Source organism: Merops nubicus, unplaced genomic scaffold, assembly GCF_000691845.1.
Source record: "Merops nubicus isolate BGI_N331 unplaced genomic scaffold, ASM69184v1 scaffold50842, whole genome shotgun sequence".
Classification (NCBI taxonomy): domain Eukaryota; kingdom Metazoa; phylum Chordata; class Aves; order Coraciiformes; family Meropidae; genus Merops; species Merops nubicus.
Genome location: NW_008596555.1, coordinates 19,012 through 38,361, shown reverse-complemented (window position 1 = coordinate 38,361; position 19,350 = coordinate 19,012). Strand labels below are relative to the sequence as shown.

Below are 19,350 nucleotides of genomic sequence, written 5' to 3'. Positions count from 1 at the left end.
AGAGTCTTTAATGTATGAATTGTAAATATTTTCGGGTTTATTTAAGCAGCTGTAAAAAATGGTTTTGTGGAAGTTTTATTACTTCCTGCTGTACGGGGGCTCTGCTTGGCTTAGAAACAGTCTTCCTGCAGCACAGGGTCTCAAAAACAAGTTGGGCATTTTCTGACATTTGCCATCCTTCCTGTAATAGATTTTCTGTAAACTAAGTGACAAAAACATGGCAAATTTCATGTCTTGGCACAACTGGTCAGATGATTTGCTTATGTCTAATGATGAAAAGAAATTTCAACTCACTTCAAGTTAGTTGTATTAGTTCTAGTCGTGGGCATAATTGCAAGAAAAATATATCTGCTTTATTTGTACACAGACCTTCTTTATTGGCATAGTAAATTAAAGATGCTGTAGTCACATAATGTATTCAGCAGAAGACATGGTTGATATTACTAAATTCTGTGTTAGTTATGCCTGTAGACATACGTACAGGATGACATACTTAGTAGTACAATAATGGTTTGTGTTTGAATGTGTACCTCTGTATAGGCAACTCTAGAGACTTTCACAGCAACCGAGATGCACAAATTCTTCAGCAACACAAGCAGTTAGTGTGAAATGTTGCTGAACATAATCCTTGGACATACAGGGCTTTTCACATGGTAATTCTGTATAAATGCACCCTTGAAAAAAATAATTGCCATGGTAAAAAAAAAAAATTAGTTTGTACCTTGAAAACTAAACTTGGTATTGGGGTGCAGATTTTACACAGAGCAAAGTAATTTGTTTCTGTGAACTTGCAGCGACTGCAATTCTGAAAGATTCAAGCAAATACAAGTTAGGGTTGAGCTTTTTATTGTTTGGGTATTTTAGCTTAGACACTCTTTTTTCCCTTCCTTTTTTCTTATTTCACTGTTGGCTTTATCGTAAGAGCATTGTATAGTGACAGCTTTTAACTTAAATTTTTCTTTACTACATGATATGTTGATATGTTATTTAGTAGTCGTCATCAACATATTTACATTTTTGCCCTTGCAAGTGGGTAACATTGGCAGATACTTCTGGGGTGCTGTAACAATGTCAGCTGTTTGCAAAAGCGTCTGTAAAGCCTCAGTGGTTTTTTTTTGAATACTGTAACCTCTATATTAGATAATAGTGATTTAATTGACTTGGAGTTCATTATGGTTTGACCATCTTACAGCAGCCTAGCTTTTCCCATCTTTTTACACCACCAAGCAAACCTAAATTTGTGAAATACAGGTCAGGCCATATAGGATGAAGCAGCCAACCAGTTCTCTCAGTAAGCATGTGAAATACAGAGGGTGTGAGCAAAGCCGTGACCCCAATCTCTATTTTTCATGAGCTGAGAAGATAGTGTTAACCTGAAATATGCACTGCATAATGTGGTTATAGGAGTCAGCTTCCACAAAGCTGCTGGTCTGGGCCTTTGTTCACACAGACATTAGACATCCTTTATTTTGCCCCTCCTTCTCTTCTTCAGCAGTCATTCAATGACAAGCGTAAAAAGAACCTCTTTTCCCGAAAATTTCCCTTCTACAAGAACAAGGACCAGAGTGAGCAGGAAACCAGTGATATTGACCGTAAGTATGTGGCATTCGATGGAGAGCGAAGCACACGTAGAAGGGCCTGCTAGATTGCAGTAGGGTGTTACCATGGAGACAGTTTCATGAGCTGCAACAGGCTAATGAGCTCGAGGTGTCAATGACAAACCAATCTACAAAATCAATAAAACCACTTGTTTGCTGTTAAAATAAAATTTAACCCAAGAGTATCCCAGTTTGGAATAAACTGGGTAATACTGTTGAGTAACAGTGTGTACATAACTGGAAGAGATAACAGCCTTCCAGTGCTGTCAGTGATGGTTCCCAATTTCTCACTTGGAGGAGAGGGCACAGGACCGAAGTATAACAGAGCTTACCAGCTTCTCAGATCAGTCTGTTCAGACTGGTTTCCTCACAGTTGTTCATTCCAATTTGATTTTCCTCATGAAGAGAGGTTACTTGTTTTTTGTAATTTTTGCCAGCACTAAAAACCAGTGTCTCCTCAGAAAGCATTTGAATGAGTTTGCTAATTCCAACCAGGCCTGCTTCAGACTGTGTTCTCTGCCATTTGCATCACTGATTACACACCGTGTGCCAGTCAGGTCAAATCCTATAGATGTATCTTCTCCTGTGATGTTCTGGGAACTGTCTCCTGTCGTAGCGCCAATATTATATATAACTGACAATTATTTTCTTTGTGATTGTCTTTTTATTGCTTGCCCTCTGGGGACTACTCTGCAGGAGGTCCCTGACGACATGGGATCAAAAGGCCTGAGTAAGTGATCAAAATAATCCCAAGTTATTTTAACCTCCATCTGAAAAATTACCACTTTTTTTTTTCTAACAGATCTCTTTGAGACTGGTGCTCTGCTGACATAAGGAGGTTGCCTCTAAAAATGATCCATGAGCTGCTTCTAGTTTGTAATGTTCTAGGGTTTTTTGCTTTCAGGAACACGTTACTTTTATGTTCTTGTGACTATCACATTAGGTTTGTTTGTTCAGAAGCTTACCAGCGTGTCCTTGTTTGTCCTTAATAGTACTTTGTTTTTAAATTTGGTGGGTTTTTTTGTCAATTTTGTCTTGTGTTCATGGTTTTATTTATTTAAAAATAACCTATGGCTTTTTACAGTAATAGTACAACCATTGCTTTAATACTGTAACTAGTTACAGTTTTCAGTCCTCTCTCTAGGTGACTGATGTTTACAGCTACTTGAAACAAACAAGCTTTGCTTAACAAATGCCATGAGAGTTTTTCTCTCTGATGTATTTGAACTCTTATGATGCTTTTAGACCAGGTGGGGCAGTAGCTAATAGAGGAGACACATAAGCATTTGTTGCATTTCTTGCATGCATCTTAATTACTCGAATACAGTAAGATTCAGAAGTTGATCTTTTGTACTTTTAAAAGTACTCTTAATAGATCTGTTTGTGTACACAGCCATCACCACTGAACGAAAATGACAAATTAAAAATAGCCCTGATCTTGCTTTTATCACATCTATTAAACTTACACGTTGTCATGCATTTATGGAATAGCAAAATGTGAGTAAAGGCCATTAAAAATAACATTTCTTCCCAGGGTGTAACTGTTAGGCATGGTGTTCCCAAAATTACATGTAAGAAACGTTGTACTGGTATAGTTGGCCTCAACCAGGAAGTAGAAATTCTAGTAGCTATAGCATAAATTTTCCATTTATGAAATGGTTTCAAGGAAATTGTTGGTCTAAAGCAGAAGACCTTAGTGACCCTTATGGCCTTATGATTTAGAGCAGATCGTAAGCAGCCTTTATGGCCTTACAATCATACCTAGTTTAGACTTCCTAATATGGTCCAGAAGTGTCACTAGGTCATTCTGTTACAAGAATGAAAAGCTTCTAGCCTGTTTTTCACCACAGTCAGAGTTTTTGAAACTGCCTTACCACAGTTACTGTGAGCTGCGTTCCTTGGGCTTTGCAGGACTGCTGTTCTTGCTGGCATTTTAGGTGTTATGTGTTCACCAGTTGTGCCCATTATCAGACTAGTGTAATACTTGTGTACTCAATTTACAACATCCCCCTTTCATGCTCTGCAGTGAGGCTTTGAAATATCACTACATGCCTGTTCCATGCCAATGTGGACATTCTTTTTCCGAGACAAGTAAATGAAATGGAAGTAGATCAAGTTTGCTGGTACTTACAAACATGAGCAAGTATTTGTCTTTTTTTCCTGCACAGGAATGAAATGAGGGAGCTCAGTCTAGCCAAAGATTTTGGTTTAAAGATATTAGTTCACTTTATCCAAAAAAGCATTTTAAAAAGTTAATTAGTTTACATATTATGATTAAATTCTGAAAAAGTTAGTTAGTCACTAGAAGCATACTTGCTTCATAACTATACTGTTACATCTAGAGTCATCTTGTTCCTTCTCTTCAATCTTGTAGGGTAGAAACTACAGTGAATTTAATGTTTTAAAAAGCTTTCTCATGACAACAATATGTATTATTGTATGCATGCAATTAAGTACATAATTTCAAATTAATTGCATTTAATTTGTATAGGTCAAACATAAACTTCTTTATGCAGTCTTAACCTGTGAATGCTAGTGGTTTTCATTACAAATAGACATACTCATTGGGTGGCATGAAAATTTTTACAGTAAAGTTCAGCAATATCAAAGTTCATGTTTGTTCATGAGATCTGTAGAACGTTCGGGTAACAATAGATTGGTGCCTGAAATTCTTCAGTTATGTTTTATCATAGACATATTTAATGCTGTTACATAGCTTATAAAAGTAAATGTAAACACCTTGTAGCTACCAAAGTATTTTGTTTACTATGCAAAAGGCATGAAATTAATATAGATTGTCCAGAATAGAAGTCAGGAGCTTTTGAAAACTAAAGTATTATGATGATCTGGGAGGGGAGGGAAGGGAAGGAAATCTTAATTCTGCATTGCACTTCAAGAAAACTATTTAATTTACCATAGGAAGGTGTCTGAATTATTGAATGTGCTACACTATACTGGACTATATTGCAGGAAATATTTTCTGCTACAGTACTCTTCAAATAATAAATTGCCTGCATAGCAGTGGAAATGCGTATTCCCATAGTGCTTGCACTACAAAATTAATCTTTAAGTGAAAATATAAGAATTTCAGGATTACACGTGAACTGTAGGTTAGCGTACTTTTCGTAATCTTATTTCAATGTGCTATTTAATGTTTTTCTTTTTATTAACATCAATTCCTTTCATATGAAATTAAGCTTGATCCAGAGAGCTATGAGAAGTACCTTAAAACTTTTATATGCAGTATGTATTGATTTCACCATTTTGATATTAGTATTGTCTTTCATCTGGATTATTTTGTGTCAATTTGCTTTCTTTTGGACTCATGCCATTAGTGTATGTTCCTTATTTTTTTTTCCATTGTGTTGCAATTTCAGAGCATGTAACCTCTAATGCCAGCGATAGTGAAAGTAGTTACCGTAAGTGTTTTTTATGTTCTTTGTTTATTTAGAACCTTTGTTTAGTAGCTCTTTCTTTGGTTTTGTTTGTCTGTCTTTTCTGGGTATTTACATGTTAAATAGAACTTCCCAGTCACCTTCAGGTGAAATCCATATTCATGTGTTTGGTGAGTACTGCAAATTGTGCTGTGTCTGTCCTTTGCTTTTAACAAACTGACTAGAGAGAATCATGCCGACCTCATTTATGGATATTTTTGTTGTGATCTATACTTTTCTTAGTTCAGCTTAATTTGAATCTATTACTGTTTGTTTTGTTTTGGTGTTTCTTTTTTTTTTAATTATGCGAGCTAGCGGGACTTACTAAAACCTAATATAAATATAATGCTGACAAATTAAAATGTAATGTAAATATAATTTATTTATATTTTATATAAGTAAATGTAATGCTGACAAGTAAATGTAGTTGAGCTTAACACTGGAAGCATAACTAAACTGTGTAGACTGTTAATGCGATAACTATCTAAAATTTTTGCGACTGATACTCAGGTGTAATGTGGCTATACTTCTAAGGAAAGCAAAGATAAGCAAACATATATTTACCCTTGCTTTCTGCTTTCATTTATCTATTTTGTCAAGTTTGGGGGCTTCCAATGAATTGACTTCAAAGCATACGACACACATTCAGTGCTGAAGTCAGTTTTAGCATGCTAGGCATGCATGCTTGTTCTCTTTCTCTCTCTCTGAAGACAGTGTAGAGCAGGCGGTGAAAGCTGAGGATTTGGAGAGGAATATCAAAAGAAGGAACAGTGAAAGTCACACAGTGTGACACTGGGTGGTTCAGTGATCAGGCCGTGATTGCCTGATAACTGTATGGTGGGCACTTCAGAAACAAATGTCATTTATCTTAGGGTAATAAAGAAGGCGGTTCATTAACAAATATCTGTTTGGAAGCTGTAGATCTTATCAGAGGTGATAACCCACATTTTTTTCTGCCAGATGATTACACCCAAAGAGAGAATTTATGCTTGTATATAAAATGCTAACAATTTCGTAGATTGTAATTGAAAAGAAATCTGTTGGGAGAGGCTTTAACCTCTCTTGAGAACAGCACAAAATTGAGCCCGTATGGAAGTTGCCTTTGACCAACTTAAAAATTTTAACCATTTTTAATGCCACATCATTAAAACTATCTAATCCTGACTGTTGCTTTATAAATTTGCTGCTTTCCTCTCTCCCTGCATCCCCCCTCCCAAGGTTTTTCTCAGAGCTGGCTTTTATTTGTGTTTAAAGCTTTTTATTGGTACTACCAGTTAGTTTTTTACTCTGTTGTTACTTGAGAAGCCCTGATTTTGTTATGAGTGTCACAGATTTGCTTATCTGAATGTGTAATTCCAAGCACTTTTTATTAAAATATTTTTTTAATTTCTCCTTACTGCTGTCTAATATGAAAGTTATCTTGATTACAGATGAGTACGGTTGTTCAAAAGGTTCATTCTATTAATATTCATTTTTCCAAACTATTGAAAAGCAGCGACAATATATACTTTTTGCCCTCAATCAGGGAATGCTTTTTACTTCTTATTATCTCTTCTGCTTAACTAATTTTTGACCTTAAAGTAATGTGACTTCTCCAAAGAGGTATCTAGTTACATGTGAGCTGGATCTTTCCTAGATGAGTTGATGGTGATTCCTCTTCCTAGCCTAAAGGGGGTTCTGAAAGTATATACTGTCCTTCTAAAATTCATTTGCATGAGTTACTTTTTGAGATATTAAAATACACAGGTTGCATGTTTTTGTGGCTGTCTTAAGGTATTCCTCACTTGCAATAACTTAAAAATTTATAATGTCGATTTGTGTATTATTGTAATACAGTTTGAATGCAAATTTATTGCAAATACGAGAAATGTTTCAAATTATAAATTTTAGTTATAAAGTATCAATGGCATTTTCTATGAAATATAGAATATATATATAAGCAATATATGAATTTTTGAAAAGCTATCATCTGCCATCTATTTCTATATAACTGTGGTATAGTATGGGTATGTTCCTTTGCCTGTTACAAGTATGGCTTATGAACTCCAAAGAAAGTTCCAAAATTACACAAGTGAGCTATTGAAGGATTGTATTTTATTCGAAGTTCATAGTAATGTCATAAAATTTGAGATTATGTCTTCAGAATTAGAATTTTTCTGCTGTCATAGAGTTAATTTTTAGTTATTTAATTGGAAGAAATCTTACTCAGAGATACCTTGTTAGACTAGAAATAATGTTTTAGAGAGATGGCAACTGAGGTATATTTCAGATGCTTTCACATTTAAAAAGCCTGCAGCTGTCAAAGATCTAAATTCAGTTATTTTAGTTTCATTCACTGCTGATGTGCTTTCTGGAGCTGAGAACAATACAAAGCATTCTCTGTTTTCAACTTTGGGTTTAGAATGTCATTAATAAAATAATAGCTACTTAGTATATACAATCATAATGGTTTGGGGTTTTTTTAGAATTAGGGGGATTGAAGATGTTTATAAATATGCCACTTCATGATAAAGTTAATGGAAGATATGTACAGCTTAACATACATGGTTGTCAGCCCTGTATAAGTATAGAAAAATATTATTGTAAATGCTGACTTCAAAGGATTGAGAATGTTCATGATGAGGGTGGCATTGCCTCTAGCAGTGAATGATAGCATGCATGCATTTCATTCAGGGAAACACGTAAGAGCATTTCAGTAATGCTTCAAAATTCTTCTTGTGCTTGATGTCAGCTTGACGTGCTAACATAAACCAGGAAATTATTTATACTGTTACGTGTCTTATGCTTTAAAATTTTGTGTTTTGCTTATCTTTGTGAGTTTTATAATTCATCGCTCTTGAAAAATGTCCTCCATCAGTATCGTTGTAATGCATATTCCTCAGGAATGTCTGTATCATTATAGATCTTTGAATGACTCAGTTTAAATATGTTGGTCTAGAAAAAAAAATACATATATCTGTCTTTGCATTTACATTTTAGGTGGCCAAGAGGAATATGTCTTGTCGTATGAACCAGTCAATCAACAAGAAGGTTTGTACAGCTCGCTCATTATAAAATAAGCATCAGCTGAATTATCAGAGTGCTTCGTGTGCCCTTATGTACTGAGCACCATGATAGTTTGTCGCTGTTCTGAACATGTCACCTTCATTCAAATGAATAAAGCAAAAAGTCACGAATTATTGAATGCAATTGCTAACTTAGTGCAAAATCCAAAGGTGTGCTACTTAACTTACAGTATGTGACTTACATTGCATAGGGAAAGTATGGTATGCTTAATATTTTTGTCTTTGTGAACCTGAGAAGTTATAGCTTTATTCTGTTATATATTGCTTGGGCATTCTCACTGCTGCAGTTCTTTTTTTCTGTCACAGACCAAACTGTGTCAATAGATCATTTGTCTGTTTAGTAAGCTTTAATTGAAATGTCTCTAAATCATAGCAGTCTCCCATTTCTGTATAGCCTTCTTATATGGTTGACTTGCTTAGCAACTGCCAAGTCATTACTCCCCCCCTGTCCCTGGAAGAAAAAAAAAAAAACCTAAAAAAAAAAAAAAAAAAAAAAAACCTTAAAAAAAAAAAAAAAGGAAATTGATAGGAGAAAATATTTTCTCACCCATGCATTTAAATAAAATGCTTTTCTCTGATTTTCAATGGGATGCTATAATTTCCTTTTCACCTTGCTCTTGATCTTGCTCCACTGTGTATAATAGATAAGAATTTTCATTTCCCCAATCTCAAGCACAGGCGCTAATGATTGATTTACATCATCTGATACACAGCTCATATTTGTAAATTAATCTGTAGAAGGGTTGTCCTTGATATCAAATAAGGTGGCAGTTGAAGTAAATATACTATATATAGTAATACCAAGTGAATGAATGTCAAGGCTGAAAAGATTTGAATGAGTCTTAATTATTGATTAAACATTAAATGCCAAGTGCTTTGGCATTTAAATACCTGACTGTAATTCCTTTTACGAGTCTTAACAAAGTATGGGGAAAGCCATAAGAGAACCAGCACCTAGTTCTTTTGCTTAGAAGCAGTAGTACATCCCTGCATGTTATCTGCATTTGTCCGTTAACTCATGTCCACAGTAATTTTTTGGTTTTAGGTTTTTTAAGAAGCCCAAAGGAATTAAGAACTGTGATAACCAAAAGAGATTTAAAGGTACTTGGGCTTGGGACACTGATAGGGCCACCCTTTAGCTTAAGGGATATGGATTTTTGTTATTAGATGAATAGTTTGACAGTTACTGGGTCCAAGGCATTCCTTTTATTAATGTATTCAGACCTTAGAAAGGAAATGGTTCTGAGAGTCAAAATATATTTTATAGGTCCAGCCTTAGTCAATTTGGATTTATTTGTGCAGTAAAGACAGATTGAACCTAAAATTAAAATTTACACAGCTGAAATTATATATAATGCAAAGATACTTAGGTATTATAGTCTTCATGGTTCTTGCATTATAATCAGATATATTTTCATTAGAATGAAGGATGTTACTTTGTGAAAAGAATTTTTTTTTTTCCCCAAAGATTTCATAATTTAAGATTCATCTTCAGTCACCCAGGACAGTAATTTGAGAGTGAAGATCTAACATCTTACTGTCACTACATTATTAATAGACTTATTTTCTTCCACATGGTTTTCTTTTCTTTAGGAGTATGTTTTCTTTTAGGTATTAAAGTCATTGCCATGTAATAAAGCTTATTTTGCTGAACTGTAGAAGTTAGTAATCATACTGAAATGTAACTGATGTTATTCCTTTACATTTAAATAGTCAGTTACACGCGACCTGTGATTGTTTTGGGACCCATGAAGGACAGAATAAATGATGATCTTATCTCAGAATTTCCAGACAAATTTGGCTCATGTGTTCCACGTAAGTCTCAGCAAATACTAAAGCAGTTCCAAATGATATTTTTTCTGTTTATCTTCCTAATAGATGAGATAAAAATAAGTTAATAAATTGTCTAAACTTTATAGACCTGTCTTAACTGTCAGTCATCTCTTTGCTTGTGAAACTTTTGTCCTATAAATGGCAGATTATTTTTTAATATTGTAGGGGGGAAAAGTCACTGTTTTTTGTTTTGCTTTAAAAATTACTGGTTTATGTTTAAAGATACTACTAGACCAAAGCGCGATTATGAGGTGGATGGACGTGATTACCATTTTGTCACTTCTCGAGAGCAAATGGAGAAGGATATTCAGGATCACAAATTCATTGAAGCTGGCCAGTACAACAATCATCTTTATGGAACAAGTGTCCAATCAGTGCGAGAAGTAGCAGAAAAGGTAAATCCGTGCCAGTTACTTTCATTTACTGAGGTGATTATCTGACTGTGTTGACAGGGGAAAAGACAAGAATAGCAAGAAGTCATTAGGAGCCCTCTGACGTTAGAAGGAATTTGTACAAAACTAGAAACAAAGTACACTGTCACAAATAGATTCAGGGAAACAAAGCAGCTTTGGAGTAATTAAAGCATCATGATTAAATTATGGAAAAAGAGCAACCATAGTTCGTGTCCTGTTATAAAAAAAGAATGAATAAATAATTGGAATTGCAGGCTGATTAGCCTAGCTCACATACATAGATCATAAAAGAGTAGTGATGGCAGAGTCAATTCATGATGATCCGTTTGATATAGACCTGTGCAAAAGAGAACTTTTGAAAATGTTATTCTTTGTGCCCTTCATGGATTTAGCTGACAAAGGGAAAGGAGTAAATAAACACAATTTTAGAAAGACTTTTTCCATAACTACTGCTACATTTTGAAGACTTTCCTTACTGTTTTTATCCTGAACAGATTTTAGTAAACTATTTCTTGTTAACTCTAAGAAAACTTTTTCTTGAAAGTTCTTTGCAAAGTTCCACATTAGGTTGATGGGTGTTGTTCTACTGCCTGCAAACATGGTGCATTTAGAGTAGACAATGTTATCTGATCTGTATGAAAGAAGAAAGAGCTGTTTTCTAGGTTAGAACTAGCAATGGTGAGCACTTTCTCTCCAGACATGCAGAGGGTAAGTTCAGTTAACGCATGTGAGACAGGAGTGTGGTTAGTCCCCTGGAAAACAGTGGAGACCGTTTTGGCCAAATGGGTGTTGTTATTTCTGGGGATTTAATGTACTGGAACCCAAACCAGGGTAAACATGGTGAGCTTCATGTGATGAAGTTTTCTAATGCTGTCTTTCTCACCCTATGGAAAAGAACCGAACCACATGGTATATAGTGAGAAAAGTAAAGAATATAAAAGTAATTACAAAATTGTTAAGGCAAATGAGCAGTGCTTTGTATGGGAGGCTGAGTGAAGTTGTAAAACGATTGTATGTGGTTAAATTATGAAACTATTTATTGTAGAGCTTAAGCATTATGAACCTGTTGGCAGTTGCTTCACCTGGTAGCACAGATAGAATCTTTCATTTCCATCCTAGACCTGAAATTGGCTGAGTTCTTTTGCCCATCTCGTGGGATTAGTAATGTGCAGAATGATTAGGAATCTTTTATAAACTGACACAAAGTATTTCCAGATGTCTGTGCTATTAAGTCTCTTGCACAGGCACCGTGGGACTTTGTGTAGATGCAGCAATTTCTCAGTTCCAGCTAACATTATTTTTCTGGGAAACAACGGCCTGTCCTTCAGCACTTGACCTCAAAATCGTGACAGGACTGCAAACTGATCAATCTGGGGCTACTCCTTCCTTGTATTTATCTCCATCTTGCTTAAGAGATGTGTCTTTTCAGTGCGTTTTATTACTGAGGATTGTTACTGGGATACAAAAGACTGTTTCCAAGTTTTCTATTATAAATTTAGGGGAAGACACAAGAGAAGCGACTGCTACTATCCCAAAAGTACCAGAAGCAGTACTTTTGGAGTGGCTTTAAATTGTGTTTGTTTGCCCATGCATCCAGCTGATCTCTGTCCCTCTCATTTCCGTACCTGTAGTGGGCACAGCAAAAGCTGCTTTTTTATGTCATTATTTGGCAGCTGTAAAAGGCACCGAGTGCTGTGCTGTTTCTCAAACAGATGCAGTGCAAGTAAGGAACTAAAAAGCATGAAAAATACTGTTTAAATGTACTGTGCAAAGAGCAAAATAGCTTTCCTGGATGACACACAATTGTGTAATGTACTTGGATTTCTTTTCTTTGCCTTCCAAATCTTCACTTGAGAGGAATTTTCATAGCCTTTTCTCTTTGGAATCACTAGCAGCTTGCAAATCTCTGTCTGAGGCCACTGTTAATGCACATTCATTACTGATTTGAAATAAACTGTCACAGTTATATTCCATAAGGTCCAGCACAGGTACTGTGCTGGCAATCTAGTTCTCCACCTTTTGCCCCATATCCTTTGGCACCTTGCATAATTATTGGGCCAAACACAGCGAATACTAAGGGTCTTATCCCAAAAAGTAAATGGATCAGGTGGTGCTCTTAATTCTCAATTCCCAGAGCTTGTGCCACATTAAAAGAGAAACCATGTGAAGGATGTAGACAGGACAGCATGTGTAGTAAAATATTTTGCTACAAACACCTTTATTAAGTGATGCTAGCCAACATCCAGATCCATGGACTGGACCTGAGAAAAAGAGTGGTTAAGTTATATTTGTTTCTCAAGAGGTGAAAAAATTATTAGCCCAAATAAATTGCATTCACCATCTCAAACTTGGTATTCTACTCTGTGGTACCTGAGGGGAGGAGTGTATTGTGCTTGTATTAAGTTCCATCTAAAAAATTCTGAGGGTGGCATATTTTCATGCCATCAGGGGTGATTACTCCCTCGGGTATGCCTGTTAAGTCATCTGGCTCCTCTCCAAACTGCATCTGTGTTATGGCCATCTCCCTAAAGAATCCCCAAATTATTAAAAAGGAAAATTTAAATGCCAAACCAAAACAAACCCACAACATTTTGGTGGTGTGGTTGAAGTACAGCTGTTCCACTGGATGATTCTGCATTGTTGATTGGGCTGCAAGTTCTGGTGGAGAAAGGAAGGAAGGAGGGTCAGGAACATCTCAAATAATGCATGATCCCAACAGAAGCATTATGGGACCTTGCGTTAAAGCGATGAAATCATAACATCGTTGATGCAAATGCTCTGGTTTTGTTGGCTTCAGCGGAGACATGTTTTTCTAAATTACTAAGCTGTGTGTACCTGTGACTTAAACTTTGCTTAGTGCCATTTTCCCTTTTCTCTCACTTTTTAGGGTAAACATTGCATTCTTGACGTTTCTGGTAATGCGATCAAAAGGTTGCAGATTGCCCAGCTGTACCCAATCTCCATTTTTATTAAACCCAAAACAGTGGAAAATATCATGTGAGTAAAAGGAAAGTGCTTCAGGCTAAATTGTTTGAAACTGTCACTGTATTTGAAAAGCCAACTGCAAGTCATGTGAAGACAATTGTAATTGCATTTTAAACAATATTTTATATCCTGAGTTTAATTTCTAGGGACTTCTAGAAGGGATTGCTAATCCAGATTAACCTATTTGGGAACCGTTGTCATTGTGCTCAATTCTATGCAATGTAGTGTCAGAACAACTCTCTCCTGCTACAGTCTTTGCTTATGTGTGTCATTTAGGAGACTGCCTCTTACTAGAGTAAATACTCAGACAACAGTTTAAAACCTTATAAAAAGACTCCAAGTATTTGGTAGTAGTTTTAAAGTGTATAACATTTTCAATTTCAGGGAAATGAATAAACGCTTAACGGAAGAGCAAGCCAGGAAGACGTTTGAGAGAGCTATGAAACTGGAGCAAGAATTTACTGAACACTTCACAGGTGTGTTTTGCTTGGGATTGTTCCCTTAGCAGCATTGGGATTTTATTGCTTGCTTTAAAATAGTAATCGCCTCAGCACTGAGATAAGGCTGAACTTTGTTCTCCAGCTCATCTGTGATTGTTTTGAGGTATAGAGCTGCCTTAGTACCTCTACACTGATTCCAGGCTGATCAGAATGTACAAAAATTTACTGGGAGTTTAATTTTGGTTTTAAAAACTGTGATACTTTCTATCATTTTCCTAGGTATTATAATGTAGGTGTCTGCCTTGATACATTGTACACTTAAAGTTTTATATTTGCAAAGCTGAGATTGCCCAGCAAAGTTCCCTGTAAAAAATTATTAATTTCCATTTAATTTAAATCAGGAAGTAAAGAATAATGGTAATTAATTAAGCCTCTGGAAGTTGAGCACTACAGCATTATGGTACTTGGCAAATAACATTTGTGTTTGCCATGGACCTGACTGTAACAGCAAGGGATAGGCTGCAAGCACTTAAACTGTGCTAATTGTCTGCATTGTGGCTTGAAGTAAGAGGAGATTGACAAGTCAGGATCCTCAGGAGTACACAAATGAGCCTTCCCTATTCCTGTCCTAGATAGACATTCACACCTTTCCTTCCTAATATGTTCTTGTTTGCAGTGCTTTGTTCTTTGCTGCCCCATTCACCTCCTTTCTGTGAATCGTGACCCCTTTTCCCAGATCCTCCTTCCGCACCTTATGTGGGCAGAGCTGTGAATGCAACAGGCTGCTCCACCTGGGCAGAGACACAGGAAGGGGTGGTGGCTTCACATCAGAGAAAGACAGAGGAACCAGTCAGCTCCCTGTCCCAGTCTCCCCACTGCCTTGTTCTCTACATTGTGTGCTACCTACACAGTGAACAACTTGAGTCCATCCCTTTTTGTCTGCCTCCCTCCCTCTTCACTGCCTTGCAGCTATCAGTTCATCCTAGTGCAGCATCTTGCTCTCCCACTCTTCCCGTAGGTCTCTACCTGCCTGCACCCAGAAAGTTATGGGACTCTCAACAGATATTGCAAATTCTTCCTATTATAGGGACCTTTGCCAAACAACTTGGAAATGTGTCACATTTGTTGTTCGGGAAACAATTTAATTTGTTTTAATAGATACTAATTGAATATTTAATTAGTACTTGGTATTCTCCCAGGCTGTCTCTGGGCATTATATAGGATGCTTTTTCAGGAAATTAAGGGACAAGGGAAATTAATACAAGATCCTTCAAAAACCTGTGGACCTTCTGAAGTGCCCTAATGCTCAGCACCATGTTTCTTCTCAGAAGTATAAGACTTGTTGACACAGGAACAAGGCAACAGTCAGACTTCTGTGCTTGATAATACAGTTCAGGCCAAAAATCCTCTTCTGAACCTGTGTGAGATACTTGAAGACATTACAAATCCCTGTTACTACTTACAGTTTGGAGACTTTCACCCATGTGAGTCAGGTGGTAAAACAGATCGTGTGAACATTCCCTAATCTCTTTAAAAAATACCACATCATCTAGGGTAACTGAAATCAACTTCATCAACAGATTAAGTTTAAACAGATGTAAACTCTGTACTGAAGCACATGAGGAGCCCATCCATCTTCTGATTTGAGGGCATTGAGCTTTGGAAGAGGTGTGGTTAAACAGAGCTGGAGAGAAGTCAGATGCTGAAGCTTATGGCTATTTGCATTGTAAAGATACTTCTAAGTCTTTCTAATGCACTGTTGTGCTGTGCACATTTTACTTGACCTATAATAATTGAACATCCTCTTTCTACAGGGACTAAGTGCAGATAGGGATAAAGTTTTTAAGAAATGGGAATGATGAGTAGGAATAAAAAGAGAGTAATTTGCATCAAGGTGAAGCTTGGAAGCAGCAGTAATATATTAATGCACAAAAGAGTGAGTCTAGTCAGCCTCCAGAATTATCTTTCATGCTAAACTTTGTTTCTTTGATTATCAGCTCTAAGATGGTAAACCCAATTAAAAAGAAGTTCTCTCTCACAGTGATTGCTTTTTCAGACTGAAGTGTGATAAGGACAGCTCAAACTTAATCCTGATTTTCACCAGACCATTCTTTACTCTCACATGCCAGAACACATCCGTGTTCGCTCGTTTCTGATTATTTCCTAGCCTTGGAGATATTATATCTAACTTGCATCATCTGAATTTGTTTTAACTATATAAGGAAGCCCATCAACTAGAAAACTTGAATCTATTGGCTGGGCAACCAACTCCATGAGTTCCTTCTCTTTTTGGCCAAAAGCAAAAGCAGTGCTCACAGGCAGGTACCCCCAGGGCAGCCAGCCTTGTGGGGAAGTTTCAGGGTCCAGCTGAGGAGACCACCAGTCTGCATTACAACACACCTGGCTTAGGCTGACTGTACTCTGTCTTGCTTTGTTGTGTTGGAAACACAAAAATTGTACCAAAAAGAGTACTGGATGATGCAAATTGACTCGGGCAAACTCTTAATATGTGGTTAGGAAAAGAAAAAAAAAGGCTCAGTTTTAGGGTTTTATGTGTGTATTTGTAGTGAAGTGAAAACCACTTCCCAAGGCTCTGAGCGGGGAAAGATGGCACCTTGTGTGTCCCACAGTGCCATCAACAGCCTGCTTCACTCCAGCACAGAAATCTCAGTGGGTGTCTGTCCCTTCAGCAATCTAAACTCCTCTTGCCACTCTGAGAAGAAAGAGTAGCTTGGCTTGGAACACCTTTGTTTCTGTGCAGAGCTGGGAAGGGTGATTGCTGATTGCCACGTTATGTTTTGCAGCTATTGTCCAAGGAGACACACTGGAAGAAATCTACAACCAAGTGAAACAGATCATAGAGGAACAGTCTGGGCCTTACATCTGGGTTCCAGCAAAGGAAAAATTATGAAAACAGATTTTTATTTTTCATTTTCTAACTGACATCACCTACTCCATCTGACAACTCTTGAGCCCTTCCAGTGGAGCCTGCCTCTAGTTCTTTCCGGCGTGGTTCATACCCTAACCGTCACAATCTGCAGTTCCCATAATGCTTTACATTTGGTGTCTCTCTTAGTTTAAATAATTTGTATTATTGTGTGTTGTTGGTTTGCCATTTTTCAAACATGACAGTGGAATGGCCTGACCAGCTATTAGTTTGGGGTGGGGGTGGGAGGGAATTGCTTGGTAAAATTCCTTAATGTTTAAGGGAAAGTAACTTTCAAAGATTTTTCAAAAAAGCTTTATAGACATTCTTTTAAAATTTCATAACAATTGAAAGAAAAGTTGTATTCAAGGAAGTTGTGAATCATGAGTAACTTTGCACGCTTAACTTTAATAGCATGGTTTGGTCAGGGCGATCAGTTTCAAGTTTTATTTTCCAAGTTAAATTCTATTCTCACAGTATTTTTTTTTTTTCCAGGCAGTTAGAAAAAAAACTTTCAAATTTTGAGTTAACATTTTCATTAGCTCCCATTACTACTCCTTAAGGGATATTCATTTTCATAATTTCATATGGATATTCTTATAATCTATTTTTTCATTTTTTGCCAATAAAATTGCTAGGGACAAAGATGTGTAATGTTTTTAATCTTCCTCGTGAAACACTATTTATAGTGTCTTACAGAAATTGTTTATAGATGATGGTCATCACACTTTTTGAGCCTAAAATATGTTTAGGTGCTAGGAAACCTTGTATTTTTCAGAGGAATGCCAAATTTCCATTGGCAGTAATACAGAAAACAGCTGCAGAGATGGTCGTTAGGGCAATGAGAGAATGATTCATAGCCTAAAAATGTGTGTGTTCTTAGGGGTCAGATTTTAATGAATATTTTACCCACAATAACTGCCTATTTTGTTATAATAAATATATATATATTAAACTTTCTTTAACTAAACTCTGTAACTATGGGAATTATTTTCTTTACATAGTTGCGCACACGTATAAATATATATATATAAAATATATATTTTTCTTTTACCACCTACTCCTAGCTTTTTGTTTTGAATAAAAATACAAATTAGAATTTACCTTCCTTAATCATGAGAAATCAAATGGGCTGTGGTGGCTGGGCATTAAGTCCAGGGAATATTAGTTACAAGAAACAAAAAAAAAAACCACATGCAAGTTCTCCTCTTTTCTATGGAATTTCAGGTGTTTGTTTTCCCCACCCTTCCCGCCCTTGTAATATGCATGTCTTAACCAAAGGGAGAATTCAGAGTCACCAGTACATTTTATTTCTCTGTACATGCTCATCTCGGATCGCATCGGCACAAGATCTTCCACCTGCAGTGCACAAACTTCTGTGCTGAATGTTAGAAATGCGTTGTACCAAAACATGCAACTACCTTCTTTAATGAAATTCTCTGATTCCCGTATTATTTGGTACCTGCCATTGCTTGTTTGAAACTGATTGTTTGTAAGAGGGATGTACTCACAGCAGTCCCAGGGCAGTCACACAACCAAATCAGCTTTGGTTTGTAAAGAACTATCAACACTATCCATTCCATTTGTTAGAAAGAGGAGAACAGCTAATAAACTTTATTGTACAATATATTTGTCAAGTGTGTTTTTAATCAGAAGAAATACAAGTGTTTGTAGCATTTTCAAATATTTTACTCAAACTGTACATGAAAATCATGCATTAGAGCAGCACTGGTGACTAGATTTGGGCTAGTGAAGCAGGTTTAAACTTGGGACGCAAATACCGCTGCTGTTCTGTGGAATGCTTGTAAGACTTAGAGCAAGTGTAAGCTGTACGGCCCAAAATTTTTGTTTTTCTAGATTTGTGAAGTTGGTATGCTGTCCTTCTGAGATTCCTGCCTGTGGAAGTGCAAGGTGTATGAGGTTGATGCAGCTTTTGATAAATAACGTTATAAATTTTTAAAGAAGCTAAGAGTGTACAGTAGTCTGCTCCTTTGAAAGTGACTGATTATCTGAGGTGTATTGTGAGACATCTCAAAACAGACCAACTTAAAAAAAAACAGAAGTATCTGAATCTCAGCTAGCAAATCTGCAAACCATAATAACATCTGAGATCTCTATATTGTGTACACCTTTTTTTCACTGACCTCTTTTTTTTTAACCCATCAGGAAGAGTCCTGTTCAGCTGAGTAGATAGGTGAGGAATTACTCTTTCATATATCAGAGTGTCTGAACAACTTTCATAGACCATTCAGCATGTACCAGCCAGGTGTCACTGAATGCTGCACTCAGGCTGAAGCCCACAGTACTTACCTTGCATGGTTGTCATGCTAGAGTGAAAACAGGTTTGACATCAAGAAAACCCAGAGGACTCTGGGCTGTCTCCTTTGCCTTCCCTGCCTGCTAACCCAACTGTTTGTAACTGCTATCTAGAAGCATGCTTGATGTAGTATCTCAGGCACTCATTATTTTAAGTTATATTAATAATTTCCTTTGCAGTTGTTTTTGCTAAATTTTGCTGAAAATTAGGTTAAGGGATTTAATATCTCCTTAAAGCATATATACTCCTGAAGTTACAATTAAGGGAGAAAAATGAGCTAAATTGTCATGAACTGTGTTCGTGTGATGGTTTGGAGGGGGCTGCATTCAGAATAGGTCT

The 19,350-nt window shown here is 36.6% G+C and overlaps 1 protein-coding gene across 1 annotated transcript; it reads left to right on the top strand.

The window, feature by feature from the left end:
* Nucleotides 1–1,492: 1,492 nt before the first annotated feature.
* LOC103769222 (disks large homolog 1-like) lies at nt 1,493–17,771 on the top strand (the record flags this gene model as incomplete). Its single annotated transcript, XM_008936399.1, has 8 exons — nt 1,493–1,592; nt 4,976–5,017; nt 8,012–8,062; nt 9,811–9,912; nt 10,153–10,325; nt 13,231–13,340; nt 13,713–13,804; nt 16,573–17,771. Coding segments are annotated over 8 exons (777 nt in total), but the record flags the coding sequence as incomplete, so codon positions are not given.
* Between the last annotated feature and the right edge of the window lie 1,579 nt (nt 17,772–19,350).